At 44.3% G+C, this 15,833-nt stretch overlaps 1 protein-coding gene and 2 pseudogenes across 3 annotated transcripts in view; 2 read left to right on the top strand and 1 right to left on the bottom strand.

The window, feature by feature from the left end:
* Positions 1–8,948, bottom strand: part of Slc25a26 (solute carrier family 25 member 26) — a 124,462-nt gene extending 115,514 nt beyond the window's left edge. For all 3 annotated transcript variants that reach the window (XM_006972567.4, XM_015989225.3, XM_015989230.3), the window contains exon 1: positions 8,824–8,948. In XM_006972567.4, coding sequence (XP_006972629.1) covers positions 8,824–8,856 — 33 coding nt within the window. In that variant the 5' untranslated portion in view covers positions 8,857–8,948. The remainder of the gene's footprint in view (positions 1–8,823) is intronic.
* A 1,762-nt stretch (positions 8,949–10,710) lies between these two features.
* Positions 10,711–11,957, top strand: LOC102905742 (proteasome subunit alpha type-3 pseudogene; annotated as a pseudogene).
* A 1,250-nt stretch (positions 11,958–13,207) lies between these two features.
* LOC121828231 (glyceraldehyde-3-phosphate dehydrogenase pseudogene) overlaps positions 13,208–15,833 on the top strand; it is a 176,489-nt pseudogene continuing 173,863 nt past the window's right edge.

The following is a 15,833-nucleotide window of genomic DNA, read 5'->3' as shown; positions in this document are numbered from 1 at the left end:
AGTGAATTAGTAAACACTGAAGTACATTGGCAAATGTGTTAAGACTATAATACTACATGATCAGCCTGAAAGTTATAAATTAACCTTAAAGACTATGAAATAAATGACCTAAAAAGATGTCACCAAAGAGCTCTGAGATGTGTCAGGACAGGGCTGCAAACCGGACTAAAATGAGTGGTCAGGGGCAGTGGCATGCACCTGCAGTAGCCCAGGGCGGTCGGTGGGAGGATCACTGGAGATGAAGCCACTAAGGAAGAAGAAAAAGAATAGATAGGAATGTGTGGTTCTCTGTGGAGACAGGATGGACTTTAAGCGCCCTAAAGGAGGCTCGCTGCCATGCTGGACCTGAGCAATGTTGGGCACCCTTGTCACTTTTTCAAAAGGATTTTTATTCAGTTCAGCCTTTTCTCAGAACACAGAACAAAATCTGATGAGGACATGTGATATATGTCAACTCTTTAAAAACAAGCTGCATTGTAAGTAATTTTCTCTTTGATCTTCAGCAAGTTCAGGGAAACAATGGCTATCTGGTGCTAAGCTTTAATCAATAAATTATTCTCCTAATGTGTGGCTACTGCGCACAAGTCGATTCTCCAACTTTGTTCATCAGCGTTCTTACCTTCTGAGGATAAAATGGCCAGATGCAATCTACTCATCTAGTAAAACAGGAATCGAAAGTTACTAACTGCAAGTGTGAATTCCAAGCTTCTATAACCAAAACATCGTTTAATTTATGAGATTGAAAACTAGAGAATCTAAGAGTCTGTTCAGCCACAGAATATATTTAACATTTAAGCAAAACCTTTACGGAATGTGTGCAATTTCACAGGAACTTTGTGCATAACCACGAGCCAACGCCAGCTGGATTATAAGAGACACCATCAGATTCTCTTGTTCTTTAAATTTGTCAAAATGTTATCAGGCAACTGACTAAGCTCGAGATTTAGAATACCTTATGCTGAAAAGTGGCTTTATGCTGTAAGTTCAAATCAAGACAAAATGGGATGGGGGTAGAAAACTCACAAACTGTGCACAAACAAACAACTAACCACAACCTCAAATGCTAAGTGTAAACAAAATACATGCTCTGCCTCAAGTCGGCAGCTGTAAGAAGTCCTGGCATGCCATAGGGAAGTGATTGGTGTTTTGAAATTATGCAACTATTGCTTGGAAATTGCACTAGGAACTGAAAAGACCAACACTGTATGCTACCAAGCCTTCTTCTTCAAAGGAAGCTAGCTACACAGCAATATGAAAATGATCACCTAAAACATCTATGTGACATAAGCAAACCCAAAACTGGCCACCAGCCCAAAGGACAACTAAGCCAGCTAGAACACCAACATGGCTTCTCAGGGAAGCCATTTTCCTGAAGTGTTCAGTTGACTGCACATTCAAGGGGCCACCAACGATCTGCCAGCTATCTTCCACATCTCCAAACTGCTGTCCCTGCTTCCTATGACCCTGGTCTCCTCCTACAATGGCCACTCATTCTCCCTGAGGACTCCAGCCCCCTATACTAAAGACAGGTATCAGACCATTTGTTCAATATCTATCCCACTAGATTATAAAATCTGTATTTTGTACCAATACATTCCTAGCATCAGCACATGAATGCACTCAACAACTACAATGAAAAGATGTTATTCATATTTTAGAAGGTACTGCACATCAACCTGTAAAAAAAAAATATACTACATTTAAAAAATATCAAAAGGCAAAACCAATCAACACCCTTCCTCTGAGGAAAAACAAAACTCAAATAAGCCAGGCCAGTGGTCCATTCCAGCTACTTGAGAGGGAGCCCATTTCAGTTTAAGAGTCAGAGGTCACTTGGAAATACTGCAAGACCCCCATTTCTAAAATAAGAAGGGAAAAAAAGGAGTAAAATTACAAATGAGAAAACACTTCCTTATCACTAAATAAAAATAACTTTGAAATTAGAAAAGACTTAAATATGGACACTATTAATAGAAACAATCTACTGGGAGACAATTTGGCAAAATAAAATTTTTTTTTTTTATACCTTTGACCCAGTTACTTTATTCCTCAATATTTCTTGCATAGATATAAATTCTCAAATAGTCAAGAATGTTTTATTACAGCAATAGCTGTAGCAAAAATCAGGCAGATCTCTGTGAGTTCAAGGCCAACTGCGGCTACATATCGAGACCCTGTCTCAAACTGGGGGAGAGGAGTGCGCGCGCGCGCGCGCGCACACACACACACACACACACACACACACACACACACACACACACGGTCTGGGGGGACAGCTGAGTTGGTAAAGGGCCTAGAAACAAGCCTGAGGACCTGAACTGCAATCTCCAGCTGCCAGTTGAAAAGCTGGGTGTGGTGGGGACAACGAGGCAATGCCTACCCTCCCCCATTCTAAGCTCTGAATGATAAACCAAAGTTCAATTCCTCTGAAGTTCTCCCTAGGAAATCAATGTGCTGATCAGGTTTACTTAGAGAACACAGGTGAGCTCATGGGTGGGGTCACCGGAGGAGCCTGGGTGACCTCAAAGCAGAAGCACTGAAAAGTCTGTACTCGGCATGGATGATGACTTTCCCACGGCCCCATAGATGGAGTGCCCTCTTCCCCAGACAGTATCCTCTAGTCCTCCCTGGAAGCCATGAGCAATTAGGGCAGCTTGAACACAACCGGCTTGGAGGGGTGGCTAGATTCTCAGATGAGGAGCCTAAGACTTCCCACCCTGTTACTCCTAGAAAGGAATGTCAAGAATCAAGAAGCCCAGCTGTGATGATCCTCTGCAAGCAGGCAGGACTGAACTCATAAAGATGGCTGCAGTCTGGCTAAAAGGGCAGTGCTGTACAACACATGCACTTGTAACTCAGGCACTGGGGAGGCAGAGACAGGACCCCTGGGACTTGCTTGCTGCAAGCCTACCTGCACCCCACGTCCCAGTAAGAGATTGTCTCGTTAGGTGGGTGTTCCGGTTTACTTCCTATTGCTGTGATCAATCAACACCATGACCAAAAGCTCCTCGGGGAGGATGGATCTGGCTTACAGGTTATAGTCTATTATTGAGGAAAGTTAGGGCAGCAGGTCAAGCAGGAATCTGCAGGCAGGAGCAGAGGCAGAGACCATGGAGAAGTGCTGCTTACTGGCTCGCTCTCCATGACTCACTCGGCTTGCTCTTTTGTACAACCCAAGCACATGTGCCCAGGAGTGGTGCCACCCACAGCGGGCTGGGCCATCTCACATCAATCATTAACTAAGAAAATGCCCCCCCCCACCAAGACCTGCCTACAGACCAGTCTGGTGGGACATTTTCTTTTTCCTTTTGGCTTGTTTGTTTTGTTTTGAGACAAGGTTTTTTGTTTCACTATGCAGGAATTCACAGAGATCCTTCTGTCTCTGTCATCAATCAGTTCTGGCCTGGAGGCATTACCTCAGTGGAGGTTCCCTTTTCCCAGATGACCCTAGTTTATGTCAAGTTGACAAAATCTAGCAAGCATGGTAGGCAACTCTTAAAGAACAACATTGGAGGTTGACCTCTGGCCTAAACACACACACACACACACACACACACACACACACACACACACACACACACACAAACTAGGAATATGAGGCTCTGGGTTCAAGCACCAGCACCAAAAAAAAAAAACACAAAAAAACAAAGAAACAAAAACAAAAACAAAAACAAACTTATGCCTCTACTAGTTTTTTGTTTTGTTTTGTTTTTGTTTTTCGAGACGGTTTCTTTGTGTAACTTTGGAGCCTGTCCTAGAACTCACTCTGTAGACCAGGTTCGAACTCACAGAGATCCGCCTGGCTCTGCCTCCCAGGTGCTGGGATTAAAGGCGTGCGCCACCACCACTCGGCTCCTCTACTGGCTCTTAAATTTGTCAAGTGATACTATAATACACGCTGTCCATTCTCACCTCTGAGTGTGTGTAACTGTGTAGACCCAAGTCTGGAAGCAAACAGAAGTTAAATACCTCCATGGAATGGGGTTTGTGGGAAGTATTATTATTTGTTTTAATTGCTCACAGTTTATAAGGAATATTGCAAGCCTAAGAAAGAGCCATTCAACATGAATATGCCTAGTCCTTCCAAACCTCTTCAATCCACTGGCTGCACTTGATAGGCACTAGGCAAAGAACAAGTGAGAGGATTCACTCATGGGCCCAGGCTCCCTCCTCTCCATTGTACACCCCCACAAAACCTGGACCACCATCCACTCCAGCTACTATGGCTCCCAAACATGTCCAGAACTTTCTCCTCCCTCTGCTTCAGCTTAGGTTTTTCTCTCAGTCTGAAATGCCCTTTTTACCCAACTTATTCCCAGAAGGCCAGTTTCCCCACTGCTCCTCACTCCCCTTCCCCCCCCCACCCCCCCACCCCCACCCCCCCACCCCCCACCCCCCACCCCCCGACAGACACACATATCCCTGCCAAAAATCCTGTCTAGTCATTTGGCAGCAACCAAATGCTACATTCCTCATAAAGCCATGCCCGATCTCCCATTTAGAGTTAAAAGCTACCTCCTCTATCTTTCTCATAATTGTGTTCACATTTTCCTTTGTACTAACCGTGAGTGATAATGCCAGATTCTTCAGAGTACCAGCCAGGTCAGTGACCTTCAGCTTGCTGGACAGCTAAGCCAGCACCTCTGACAGCGCAGGACTTCCCCAACACAACTCTAAGCTGGTAACACTCCTTAGCATTCCCCAGTCACACTGCTACTTGTATTCTGGGTCACTTCTCCAGAAACCTTCCATTCATCATGCCCCTGACAGCAGGCCTGCAGGGCTCAATCTGTTCAATGAGGCTGTTCTTAAGAATGCAAAAGTAGCTGCAGAATTGGGCTTGACGATTCTTCCATTTCCTCAGAAATTCTCTCCGATTCAATTAGTGCCTAGGAACACGGGTTTGTTATCAGACAGGGCTAGCTGAAGCTCCACCTCTTGGGAGAGCCTCTTCTTAGGGGCCTAGTTTATTTCTATTTCTTTATGTACAAAATGGGGGAAAGAGTACCTATGCTTCAAGAGTTTGGGAGAAGTAAATAACAGTAGATGGAAATGAAACACAGTTCGGTTCGGTAGCTAGATGCTATGCCAATTGTCTAGCATGTAGAAAGGCTTGAGTTCCACCCTGAGCCACTAAAGAAGTTGGGGGAGAAAAGGAAGGGAAGAGTGGGCAGGAGAAATTAAACGAGGGAGAAAAGAGCCGGAGGCAGTGGAGTGCTTGCCCAGCACGCATGCAGCCCTGGGCCAACCTCCAGTACTGCAACAATACATGAAGAAAGTGTACAGTTCAAGCCGGGCAAAAATAAATAAAGTGTACAGTTCACGCTGGGTGTGTTCAATCCCAGCACTGGAGGCAGAGGCAGGTGGATCTCTGAGTTTGATGCCAGCCTGGTCTACAAAGTGAGTTCCAAGATAGCCAGGGCTATGCAGAGAAACCCTATCTTGAAAACCCAAAAAAGTGTACAACTCAGTAGTTTTTTTTTTTTTAAAGGAAAAAAAATACAATTAAAATGAACCTGTTTTAGTAATATTTGTGTGTAGTGTGCATTTGCACTTGCATGTGTTGAGTGGTGTGTGTGTGTTTGGGGAGGTGGTTTACAGGTCTATGAAAGCCCAACCTTGAGTCAGAAGTCTTCCTCATTGTCTTTCCACTTTATTCACTGAGGTGGGGTCCCTCAGCTGAACCCGGAGATCAAAAGGCCAGTCTAGCTAGCCAGCTTGCTGCAGGGATCCCTTGTCTCCACCTGACCCCTGGAATTACAGATGAGCCACCACACCCACCCAGCATTTCCGAAGGTTCTGGAAGCTGAACTCAGGTCCTCACACACTGCAGGTGCTTTAACTGCTGAGCTATCACCCCAACCCTAAATGAAGCCCATATATTTAGAATGCCTGGCCCAGAACCCCTTATCAATACAAGTGGGCTATTAGTTTTACAGTTGGGTCTATCAATATATATGAGCAATTATTTTGGAATTGTGTTGTTACTGATATCATTCATAGTTTACCAAAGCCAATACTGCCATGTCAATATTAAAAATCATGCAAAAACTAAGGAGTCCTCTGCCAAAGAATGAAGATTACATTCAAATATTAAACTCAATTAATAAAATCACATATTAAAATCTCTAAATTCAAGTCCTACATTATTAATAGTGACCTCAAAGATCTCCTCAGTCTTCACTCAGCTCTCCACAGCCTTATTTTTAATTTACTGTCTGCCTCCTCCTAGACCATTAGTCTCTGAGGGGAGGGACAATACTGCTCTGACAGAAGAGACCTGGCTTGTGAAGGTGGGACAGCTATTAAGTGTAACTTTTTCCTCTTATCTGACATTTCATCTTTTTACCCAAATTTTGTCTGTGTAATCAAAACTTAAAGTAGCAATTGGCAAGCAGTGTTAAGAGTTTGGAAGTGGAAACAAAACTCCTAACAAATCATCCACAGCTAAATTTCCAAACACTAAAATTTCCAAGCACCCCTCTCTCACCTAAAATAAAAACATGAGGCAGGAAAGACAGTCTTGGTGGTCTCATAAACTACATTAAGAGGGGGAAAAACTGTTCTTCAGCTGGAATGAATGAGATCCAACACATACCCCACTTTGAACCTCTACCAAACAATAAAAAAGGCTATACTTTTCTATATGTTCAGTTTATTACGATTTTTTATTTACCTGTATATATGGCTGTTTTGCCTGTGTCTATATATATATCTGTGCACCAACATTCATGCCTGGTGCCCAGAGGCCAGAAGAAAGCGTAAGATCTGCTGGAACTGCCGTTCCAGATGGTTGTGATCCCCACGTGGGTGCTGGGGACCAAACCCAGCAAGTGCTCTTAACTGCAAAGGCACCTCTATTTCCTCTGTATGTTCATTTTTAAATCATCCTTCTTTTGATAATTCTAGAACTCATCTGTTTTGAAAACCACTACTGTTATTGATCTGAGCTTTTAGGAAGCAGCTAAGAACATAGACTCCACCACTGAACAACCTAGATTGGAGCCTGAGCAACAAGCTAGAGTCGTCTGGGAAAGGGGAACCTCTCTTGAGAAAATGCCTCCCTCAAGCTGGCCTGTGGGCAAGTCTGTGGGGCAATTTTTTTTTTATTAATGGTTAAAATGAAAGAGCCCAGCCCACTGAAGACGGTGCCACCCCAGGCAGGTGGCCCTGGGTGGTATAAGAAAGTAGGGCAACCATTACCTATGGTTGATGCCTTGCTCACCCTCGATGCAGCAGGGGAAAGGCTGGGTCCTGCCTCAAGTGAATGTACCAGGCTTTGTTGACTCCCCATGGGAGGTCTTACCCTTTTGGAGGAGGGGAGGGAGGTGGGTCAGGGGTAAGGGGAGGGAGGCTGGGGGGAAATGGGAGGAGGGATGAGAGAGGGATCTGTGGTTGGTATGTAGAGTGAATATTTTTTTTTAAATATAAAAAAAGAAGAAAGTAAGTCAACAAGTCTGTAAGCATCATTCCTCCACAGCCTCTGTTTCAGTTCCTGTCTTTGCTTCCTGCAAAGATGTCCAGACTGTGATCAGGGCATGTACGCCATATTAAACCCTTCCGAAGTTGGTTTTGGTCAGTGTTTATCACAACACAAAGCAAACTAGAACACTGGGGTAATTCTTCAGTTGTGACAACTAAACTGAGTCACACGTCAAGTACATATACCATTTCCAAGAACCATAATGTTCACTAGCAAGACTACCACTGTTGCCTCACCCACTGAACGAGAAAGCTCCCTGACGTGATATATCCCTTTATGGCTCAGTAGCCTGGCTTACACAAGTTTCAACAAACCCAAACTTAAAACCATGACCCCCTAAATCTGGCTAAGCCACCCCTCTCTTTCACCTACTCCCATAATTGCCTGAACCCTGCCCACCTGTCATTTACCCCAACACGCACTTCAGCACCTGACCCCTCATGCTGACCCCTCGTGGGGAACACTGTGGGGAACCTCCTCTTGTTCAACACTGTGTCTCCAAGCCCTCCATCCAGAACATTAGCTAATTCTGTGAACAATGCCGCTGGGCTTCTATTTGCTCATTGCAGGAGCGTTTTAAAAATTAAGGCATTCCATGTCTGCACCTGTACACTTCTCCACAACGAAATCAAAATCAACCCATCTTCTGTCTTGCATCTGGTGAGTCTATTATCCCCGGCTAGACATGCTGTGTAACAGGTTCCTCAAACACTGGTTCTTATAATTCCACGGAATTAAATAATAAACATTCTATGGACTCCACAACTATTTATGCTCAGTACTTCCTCAAAGCCTAAACTTGGAGGAAAATAAGCAGATTACTATTAACTAAATACATGTGTAGATACAACAAAAAGACAAGTTAGTGTCTTGGACGGAAGGGTCATGAGTGTTTTCCTTAATAGTGTTTCTTTCCATGTTTCTTTAATTCCCAAGTTCAGAGTAAATGCGATGTATAAGGGAAGCTGTTTTGCCTTGAGTAAAGACAATGAAAGGCCTGGCAGGCAGAGGCGGGCAGATCTCTGAGCTCGAGGCCAGCCTGGTCTATGGAGCGAGTTCCAGGACACCCAGGGCTACACAGAGGAACTCTGTCTCGAAAAACCAAAAGAATCAGAAGACAATTAAGTCAAGCATTCCTGTCTTGTCTGAAATCCCCGCTGGATCCACCTGGCCTTGAAAAGCATGCTCCCTGCACGCCCCCAAGACTTGCTCCAAGACCTAGCTGCTCGTGACCTGAGGACAGACCACTGCGCAAACCCGGAAGAAGGCGCGCGTGCAGAGAAGCTGCCATGGCTCCCGTGCAGCCTGCACCCAGCAGCCCACCCCTGCCCCGCACTCACCACCAGCGACGCCATGAAGCCCGGCGCGTCCATGGTCCCGCCGACCCCGGCAAGGCTAAAATTAGAGCTGGAGCAGAAGCAGGTGGTGAACCAAAGAGCTGGGCGCCGCCATGGTGGGGGCGGGATATGGAGCAACTACTTCCGGGGCAGGTCTCGCGACGTCACTCCATAACAACCGCACGTGCATCACACGGTACTTGGCAACGAGCCCTTTCCGGGAGGCGGGGAGCCGGGGAGCTGGGCGTCTGGGGTGTCTCGGGCTCCTGCACGCAGCTCTCTGCAGCCTGGATGGACATGGTGCTTGTAAGGACTCGCACAAGCCGGTGACGCCGGCTGCCATCTACGGGAAGAGCCCGGAGAGCCCCGAGAAGTGTGCCTGGCTGGAGGAACGGCTGGGACCCGGCCGGCCGCACTGCCTGTACCGGAAGGCTAGCCGTGGTTTCCCACTCTAAATCCAAATCGGTTATTCCTTCGCTTTCTTTAGCTGTGCAAGTTTCTGTCTGGATTTCTGTTAATCCATTATCAGAAAAATTACTTAACAAAAATACGTTTCCTTTACCAAAAAAAGTCGCATACTCCATTTCTACTGGCATGTATTGCCCTTTAAGTTAATTTACTTACTCAAAAGAGTAGGAGAGTGTTTACTGGAGGCGAGAAAGGAAAGAAGGGTGGAGGTAGCTACTATCAAAATACAATTAGGGCCAATGATTAGATCGCTTAGAAGGTGTCTTAGGGTTGGTTTTGTTTTTGTTGTTGTTGTTGGTTTTGTTTTTTGTTTGTTTGTTTGTTTGTTTTTTCTGTAAAGAGAGAGATCATGACCACGGAATCGCTTATGAGGAATACATTTAATTGGGTGGCTCGCTTTCAGTTCAGAGATTCAGAACATTGTCATCTTGGTGGAGAACTTGGTGGCATGTAGGCAAGAGGTGATGCATCTTGGCTTGCAGGGAACAGGAAGTCGACTGCCACTCACACCTGTGAGTGAAGCTTGAGTAAAAGAGACCTCAAAGCCCACTCCCACAGTGACAAAACAACTAATGTACTGTCTTGCTGAACTTACTTTAATATTATACAACTTCTACAAAGTACAATTTTAACCATATAAGACTCACATAGTGCATCCAAAACTTTTACACTATCATTAAGAGCTTTAGATAAACAGGGAAAATGGAAATACCCAAATGTCTACCAACTAATGAATGGATGGACATATTGTACTGCATACTTACAATAAAAAGTAACCTGGGTGCTAGTGGGAAGGCTGAGTGGGTGAGACCACTTGCAAGCATGAGGACCTGAGTTTGAATCCTCAGCAATCACATAAGAAAGTGAGGCATGGCCGATTTTGCCTGTAACCCCAGCACTGGGAACAGAGGCAGGTGAACCCCATGAGCTTGCTTATCAGGATCCAGCCAAAAATATGACAAGACTCAGGTTCAGTGAGAGACCCTCACTCAAGTGAAGAAGGCAGACAGTGCCTGATAGTACATGAAACCCAGTGCCTCCTCTGGCCTCCCCAAGAGAGTACATGGGCATGAACATCCTCACACACATGTGCACATACATCACACACACACACACACACACAGAAACACACACACACTACACACACAGCAAATAATAAATGCACAGATAAACATTTTAAGTAAATTAATGATGCCTACAACATGGGTTAGCCTCAAAGCACTGTAGTAAGTGAAAAATAAACCCTAAGGGGATTCACACTTTGCAATTTTACTTATGTCAAACTCTAGAAAAGATAAAAATGTGTGTGTGTGTGTTTGTGTGTGTGTGTACAGACACACATGAGTACATATGTTCCACAGCATGAGTTTAGGTTCTCTGAAAGAGCAGCCAGTACTTTTAACTGCTGAGTCCTTATTTTTATTAAAAAAAAAAAAAAAGTAACATGTTGATCAACATGCTGGAATGGCATTCAAAGGCTCACTGGCAGATGCTCATTCATTAGCAGACATAAGAAAAGCAGAAGCTTCCAACTGTAGGTCTGACTTTGGCTGTAACATTCCCCTAAAACATCTTGCAGGGCAGCTGGGTATAAACATGCTTGTCCACATACATGCTTGGACATGCTACAGTGCTCTTAGACCTTTGGGCTGCAGTCTTGTTTTGGGGTCTTACAGGGCAGATGATTGTGCACAGCTCTGTATCACTGACCCATCAGGTGGTCTATATGGTTACTGGGGCTGTGCCAGTGGAAAATCCAGGCAAGCTGCAAAGACAGAAATAGGAAAGCTTTAGCTGAAAGGAATGACCTGCCACCATTAAAAGTTAAAGAAGTTGCAAGAATAATTTATATTGTACATAATGAATTGAGGATAAAGCTTTTGAGCTAGAGCTCAGCTGGGTGGCTGACATGAATTGTTGCAAAAGGCATGAAATGTTCCAAAAGATATAAGGGAGGAAACAGAGAAATGTGCTAAGGAAACTTGAAGGAAGAAGATGAACCAGGTGATGGGTGTGTAACACTTGTGCCGACTACTCTGTTTTACATTTCTGTGATGGGTCCGTGTGGCTATTCAGTGCCGTGAATGTATACAGTAGCTGTATATATACACCTACTCAGCAGTTTTCACTAAGCTTTTGTCTTATAAACAAACAGAGAGGGGAAAGAAGGAAAGAAGAGAGGGTCTGTGAATTATTTTAAACCAGAGAACACAGCAGTATATATAGTAATCTCATTCAAGATTTAATGTGTAAACAGGAGCTAGAGGAGGCTCATAATACCCATAGAGTCTCACCAACATGACTGCCTCTGCATGGGCTGAACAATGTAACGATAGATATGTCAAAGTGGACAGAGAAAAGTCCACAAGGCCAGAACCCTACACAAAGAACTATAGGCAGCTAAGGAATGCTAAGGGTGGGAGAAACAGTCTTCCCCGGGGAGGAGCACACAAGTGGTTATCCAAGACCAAATAGTCAGCCCTGAGAACATACAGACTGAGCAGCTTATATTTATGCATCTAGAAATGTACATGTACATACATACATTATGTAATGACAATTAATTAAAAAGAGAGGCCGTGAATTTGAAAGAGCAATGAGGGGTATATGGAAGGGTTTTCAGAGAGGAAAGGGAAGGGGTAAATGATGTAATTATTGTAATCTCAAAAAACTAAGCACCCATGTCAAGTGATGCGCAATGGCCTGTAACTCCAACCCCAAAGACTCTGGCACCCTCTTCTGTTCTCCTGGAGCACCACACACGTGACATGCACTCAAATACATGTACACACATACACATAAAAAATAAATATGCTTAAGTTTTAATATGTAAAAAGCTCCCACAAAGCAATAAAAGAAAGATGAATATTGTAGTGGTCACTTTTTCTGTTGTTGTGATAAAATAGCATGACCAAAGGCAGCTTAAGGAAGTGAGAGTTTATTAGGGCTTACAGTTCCAGAGAGACTATGTCATGGCAGGAGGAGACATGAGAGCAAGATGCATGCAGGTGCCAGGAACAGGAAGCTGAGAGACCACTTCTTGAACTGTAAATACAAAGGAGAGAGAAAGAACTAGAAGTCGGGCAAGATTATCAACTCTCAAAGCCCACCCCAAGTGACATACTTCCTCCAGCAAGGTGGCACCTCCCAAAGGTTCCATAGCATCCTCCAAGCTGGGGACCAAGTGTTCAGCTACCTGAGCCTGTGGGGAATACTGGTCATGTAAATCACCATGAATATCAACAGGAAAAAAAATTGCAGAGGCTGCGAAAGAAAAAATACAGATAGCTAATGAACATGTGGAAAGTATCGTAAATTCAGTAACATCGAAGTGAAAATTAACACAATAATAAAGCATATATTTAGCTTATCAAGTGGGTAGAGGCTTTCCAGAGAGCCAATGGGGAACTGTCCAACGAGATACATCAGAACCCTTAAGACCTACTTTGTCTTCAACTGCCCTGTTTTCATTGTGCTCTGAGGAACTGTTTCAGACCAGCCACTGAAATATGATAGGATGTTCAGTCCACTGTTCATGACAGAAACAAAGATTTTCACCTGGTGGTACTAGGGCTGAACCTAGGGCCTCACACACAGCAGCTACATCTGTCACTGATTTTAGCTCTCTGCAGCCCTAGTCTCCCTTCTTATTCTTAGGTCTCACCAAGTTGCCCAGACTGACTTGAATTTTCTCTGTAGCCTCCACAGGTCTCATCTTCATACCTCAGTTGGGAGTAGAGGCCCAAGTCAGCAAGCCCAGATGGAAATAAGAGTTTAAATAGTAAGACATAGTCACTGGCATCTGGTTGATGTAATTTGGTTGTACTATAATAAATAGCTATTTACATCCATTAGGTTGAAGATTCTTTCAAGAGGGAGAATAATGGGAAGCACAGCAGCAGTTCCCTGGGGTGTGGGCATGCGCTTGAGACTGGCCATCAAGAACGCATCTGGCTTACAATCGGAGCTGGCCAATAGAGGAGAGAAATCGGAGGGCAGGAGAGTGTAACAGGGCCCCAGACCTTAGCACAACTGACTCCATGGAAATACCAACCGGGCTGAAAAATTCAGCAAGTAGACAGCATCACTTGCCGAAAATGAAAACAAATGGACCTAATCCATCAAAGTCCATACTTATGGGAAAGAATCTAAATGTACTAACCTTGCTTTGTTTACCTTCTGTAGTTCTGCTTCTGGCTAACTGTACTTGTGAACTGAAGTATGTCAACCCAGGACATGGTTTTTGCACTTAGAAGCTCACCCTGAGAAAGGCTTAGGGCTCCACTAGGATCCCGGACACCCAGTGTGGTTGCCAGCTGGCTGATAAGAACTCTCTACTGGCTTAAAGCCGTGTCCCAGCAGTCTTCTCTGGGACAGAAGTCCAGGTTTCTTTCTCTGCCCCATGCCGGTCCCCAATTCTAACGGTGTGGTTTCCCTCCACAGTGTCCCACTCTCCTCTCTGTATCTTGTGCTAACACAATCCTTTTAGTTCTAGAAATGTCCACATTTCTTCTCTATGACAAGGAGACTCCCTTTTCATTTTTAAAATCAAATTTTCTTAACCCTGAGCGTATTTGCCTCCAAAGTACTAGTTTCATGTTTTCTGTTTACTGCTAAAACTCTGACAAAGTCAAGTTAGTGTGATTTTTATAAACTTTAAATGTTACTTCATTTTCAGGCATCTCTGAACTGCTATGTTCTATGTGAAAGCCAAAGTTATGCTTTGTGTTTTTGTTTTGTTTGTTTATTTGTTTGTTTGTTTGACAGATTTTTCTTTGTAGCTTTGGATGTCTTGGAACTCACTCTGTAGAGCAAACTGACCTTGAACTCACAGAGATCTGTCTGCCTCTGCTTCTGGAGTGCTGGGATTAATAGCATGCACCTGTAGTCAACTTTTTCCATCATGCCTAGCCAGCAGCCAAATAACCACATGGAGACTTCCTATTAATTATGAAAGCTTGGCCTATAGTTTAGGCTTGTTTCTAGCTACCTCTTATAACTTAAATTAACCCATATTTTTATTAATCTATGTTCAACCATGTGGCTTTTACCTCTATCCCATTTTGTGTGTCTGACTTGTTCCACATCTGGCTGGCTTTTGTGCCCTTCTTCCCAGCATCCTCTCTGTCTAGTTATTGGCCATTTAACTTCTTATTAAACCAGTCAGAGTGACACATATTCACAGTGTACAAAAAGATTATTCCAGAACATGCACCACCACAGCCTGACTATGTTTTAAGTTTTAATTACTGTGGCTAAGAGATCCAGAAAACAAAAATTTCTCTAACCTGTGAGCACCTTGCCCAAGGACAGATACTTCCTGAGATACCAGAGGCTGTTATTCATATAAAATAACAATCCAGGACCCTTCTCCACCAGAGGCCGCCCCAGCTGCTAGAACTCCAGATAAGCTGCCTTTCTGCAGACCCCCACCTCTCAATTCCCACCCATTCACCCCCAGTCTTTCTTCCCCTCTTTGTCACCATATCTTGGTCCCCCAACTCCAGCTGCAGCACCCGGCACCCTAATCAACCAGAAGCCGTATCAGCCATCAAAACTCCAGGTAAGCCAACCCCAGGGACTCCCTCATTCTCTTGGTTCTGCCCACACTATCCGCAATGCCCCAACCCCTCCTGATTGCTGTGTCCAAACCCCTCAACTTGAGCAGAGACCCCCTGCTCAACCAGAGACCAGCCTGACCACCAGAAATCCAATCCCCAGCTTGGATGGAGACCTGCTCAACCACAGGCCACACTGGCCAGAAGACCAGAAAGGAAAACAGAAACCAAGGAACAAAATACCCATCCAACATAGACCAACTCAGAAATGAGCACCTAGACCTACAATCACCCCAAACCCAGAAGCCTAGATGACAGCAGAATACAGTAGCAGTCAGGACAATAGGTCACCACCAGAGCCCAGCTATCCTACTACAGCAAGCCCTGAGTATTTAAACATGGCTGAAGCACAAGAAAAAAAACTTTAAAACCCATTTTATGAAGATGATAGAGGTCCTTAAAGAGGAAGTAAACAAATCCCTTAAAGAAATCAAGAAAAAGACAAACAAAAGAAAATGGAGGAAATGAATAAATCCCTTAAGAAAGACAAGGAAGCCAAGCAAAAACAAACCTACAGTTCAAGAAAACAAACTGTTCAAGACCTGAAAATGGAAATAGAAGCAATAAAGAAAACACAAACTGAGGGAATTCTGGAAATGAACAATCTAGGTAAGTGAACAGGAGCTGCAGACACAAGCATCACCAACAGAATATGTTGGAGTATACTGCACTTAAGGTTGCAGTCCACCACATCCGGATAGCTATCTGAGCTCAGCACCAAATGGAGGACTTCCTTTCCAGCAGGAAGTCCCTATCTGGATAGTGTCTCTACACCTGGAGGCCTGACCTTATTTGGAAGCTGCCCCTGAGCTACAGAGCCAGACTTATCTCAAGTATTTCATTTAACACAGATCCTTACAGATCTGCCCCCCACCTCTGCCCATATGATAATTAAGTATTGTGCTCCAACTTTATGGTAGGACCATG

The sequence above is a fragment of the Peromyscus maniculatus genome, chromosome 3 (assembly GCF_049852395.1).
Source record: "Peromyscus maniculatus bairdii isolate BWxNUB_F1_BW_parent chromosome 3, HU_Pman_BW_mat_3.1, whole genome shotgun sequence".
In the NCBI taxonomy this organism is placed as follows: domain Eukaryota; kingdom Metazoa; phylum Chordata; class Mammalia; order Rodentia; family Cricetidae; genus Peromyscus; species Peromyscus maniculatus.
Note: the sequence above shows the minus strand (reverse complement) of the source record. Positions and strands in the feature narration are given on the sequence as shown.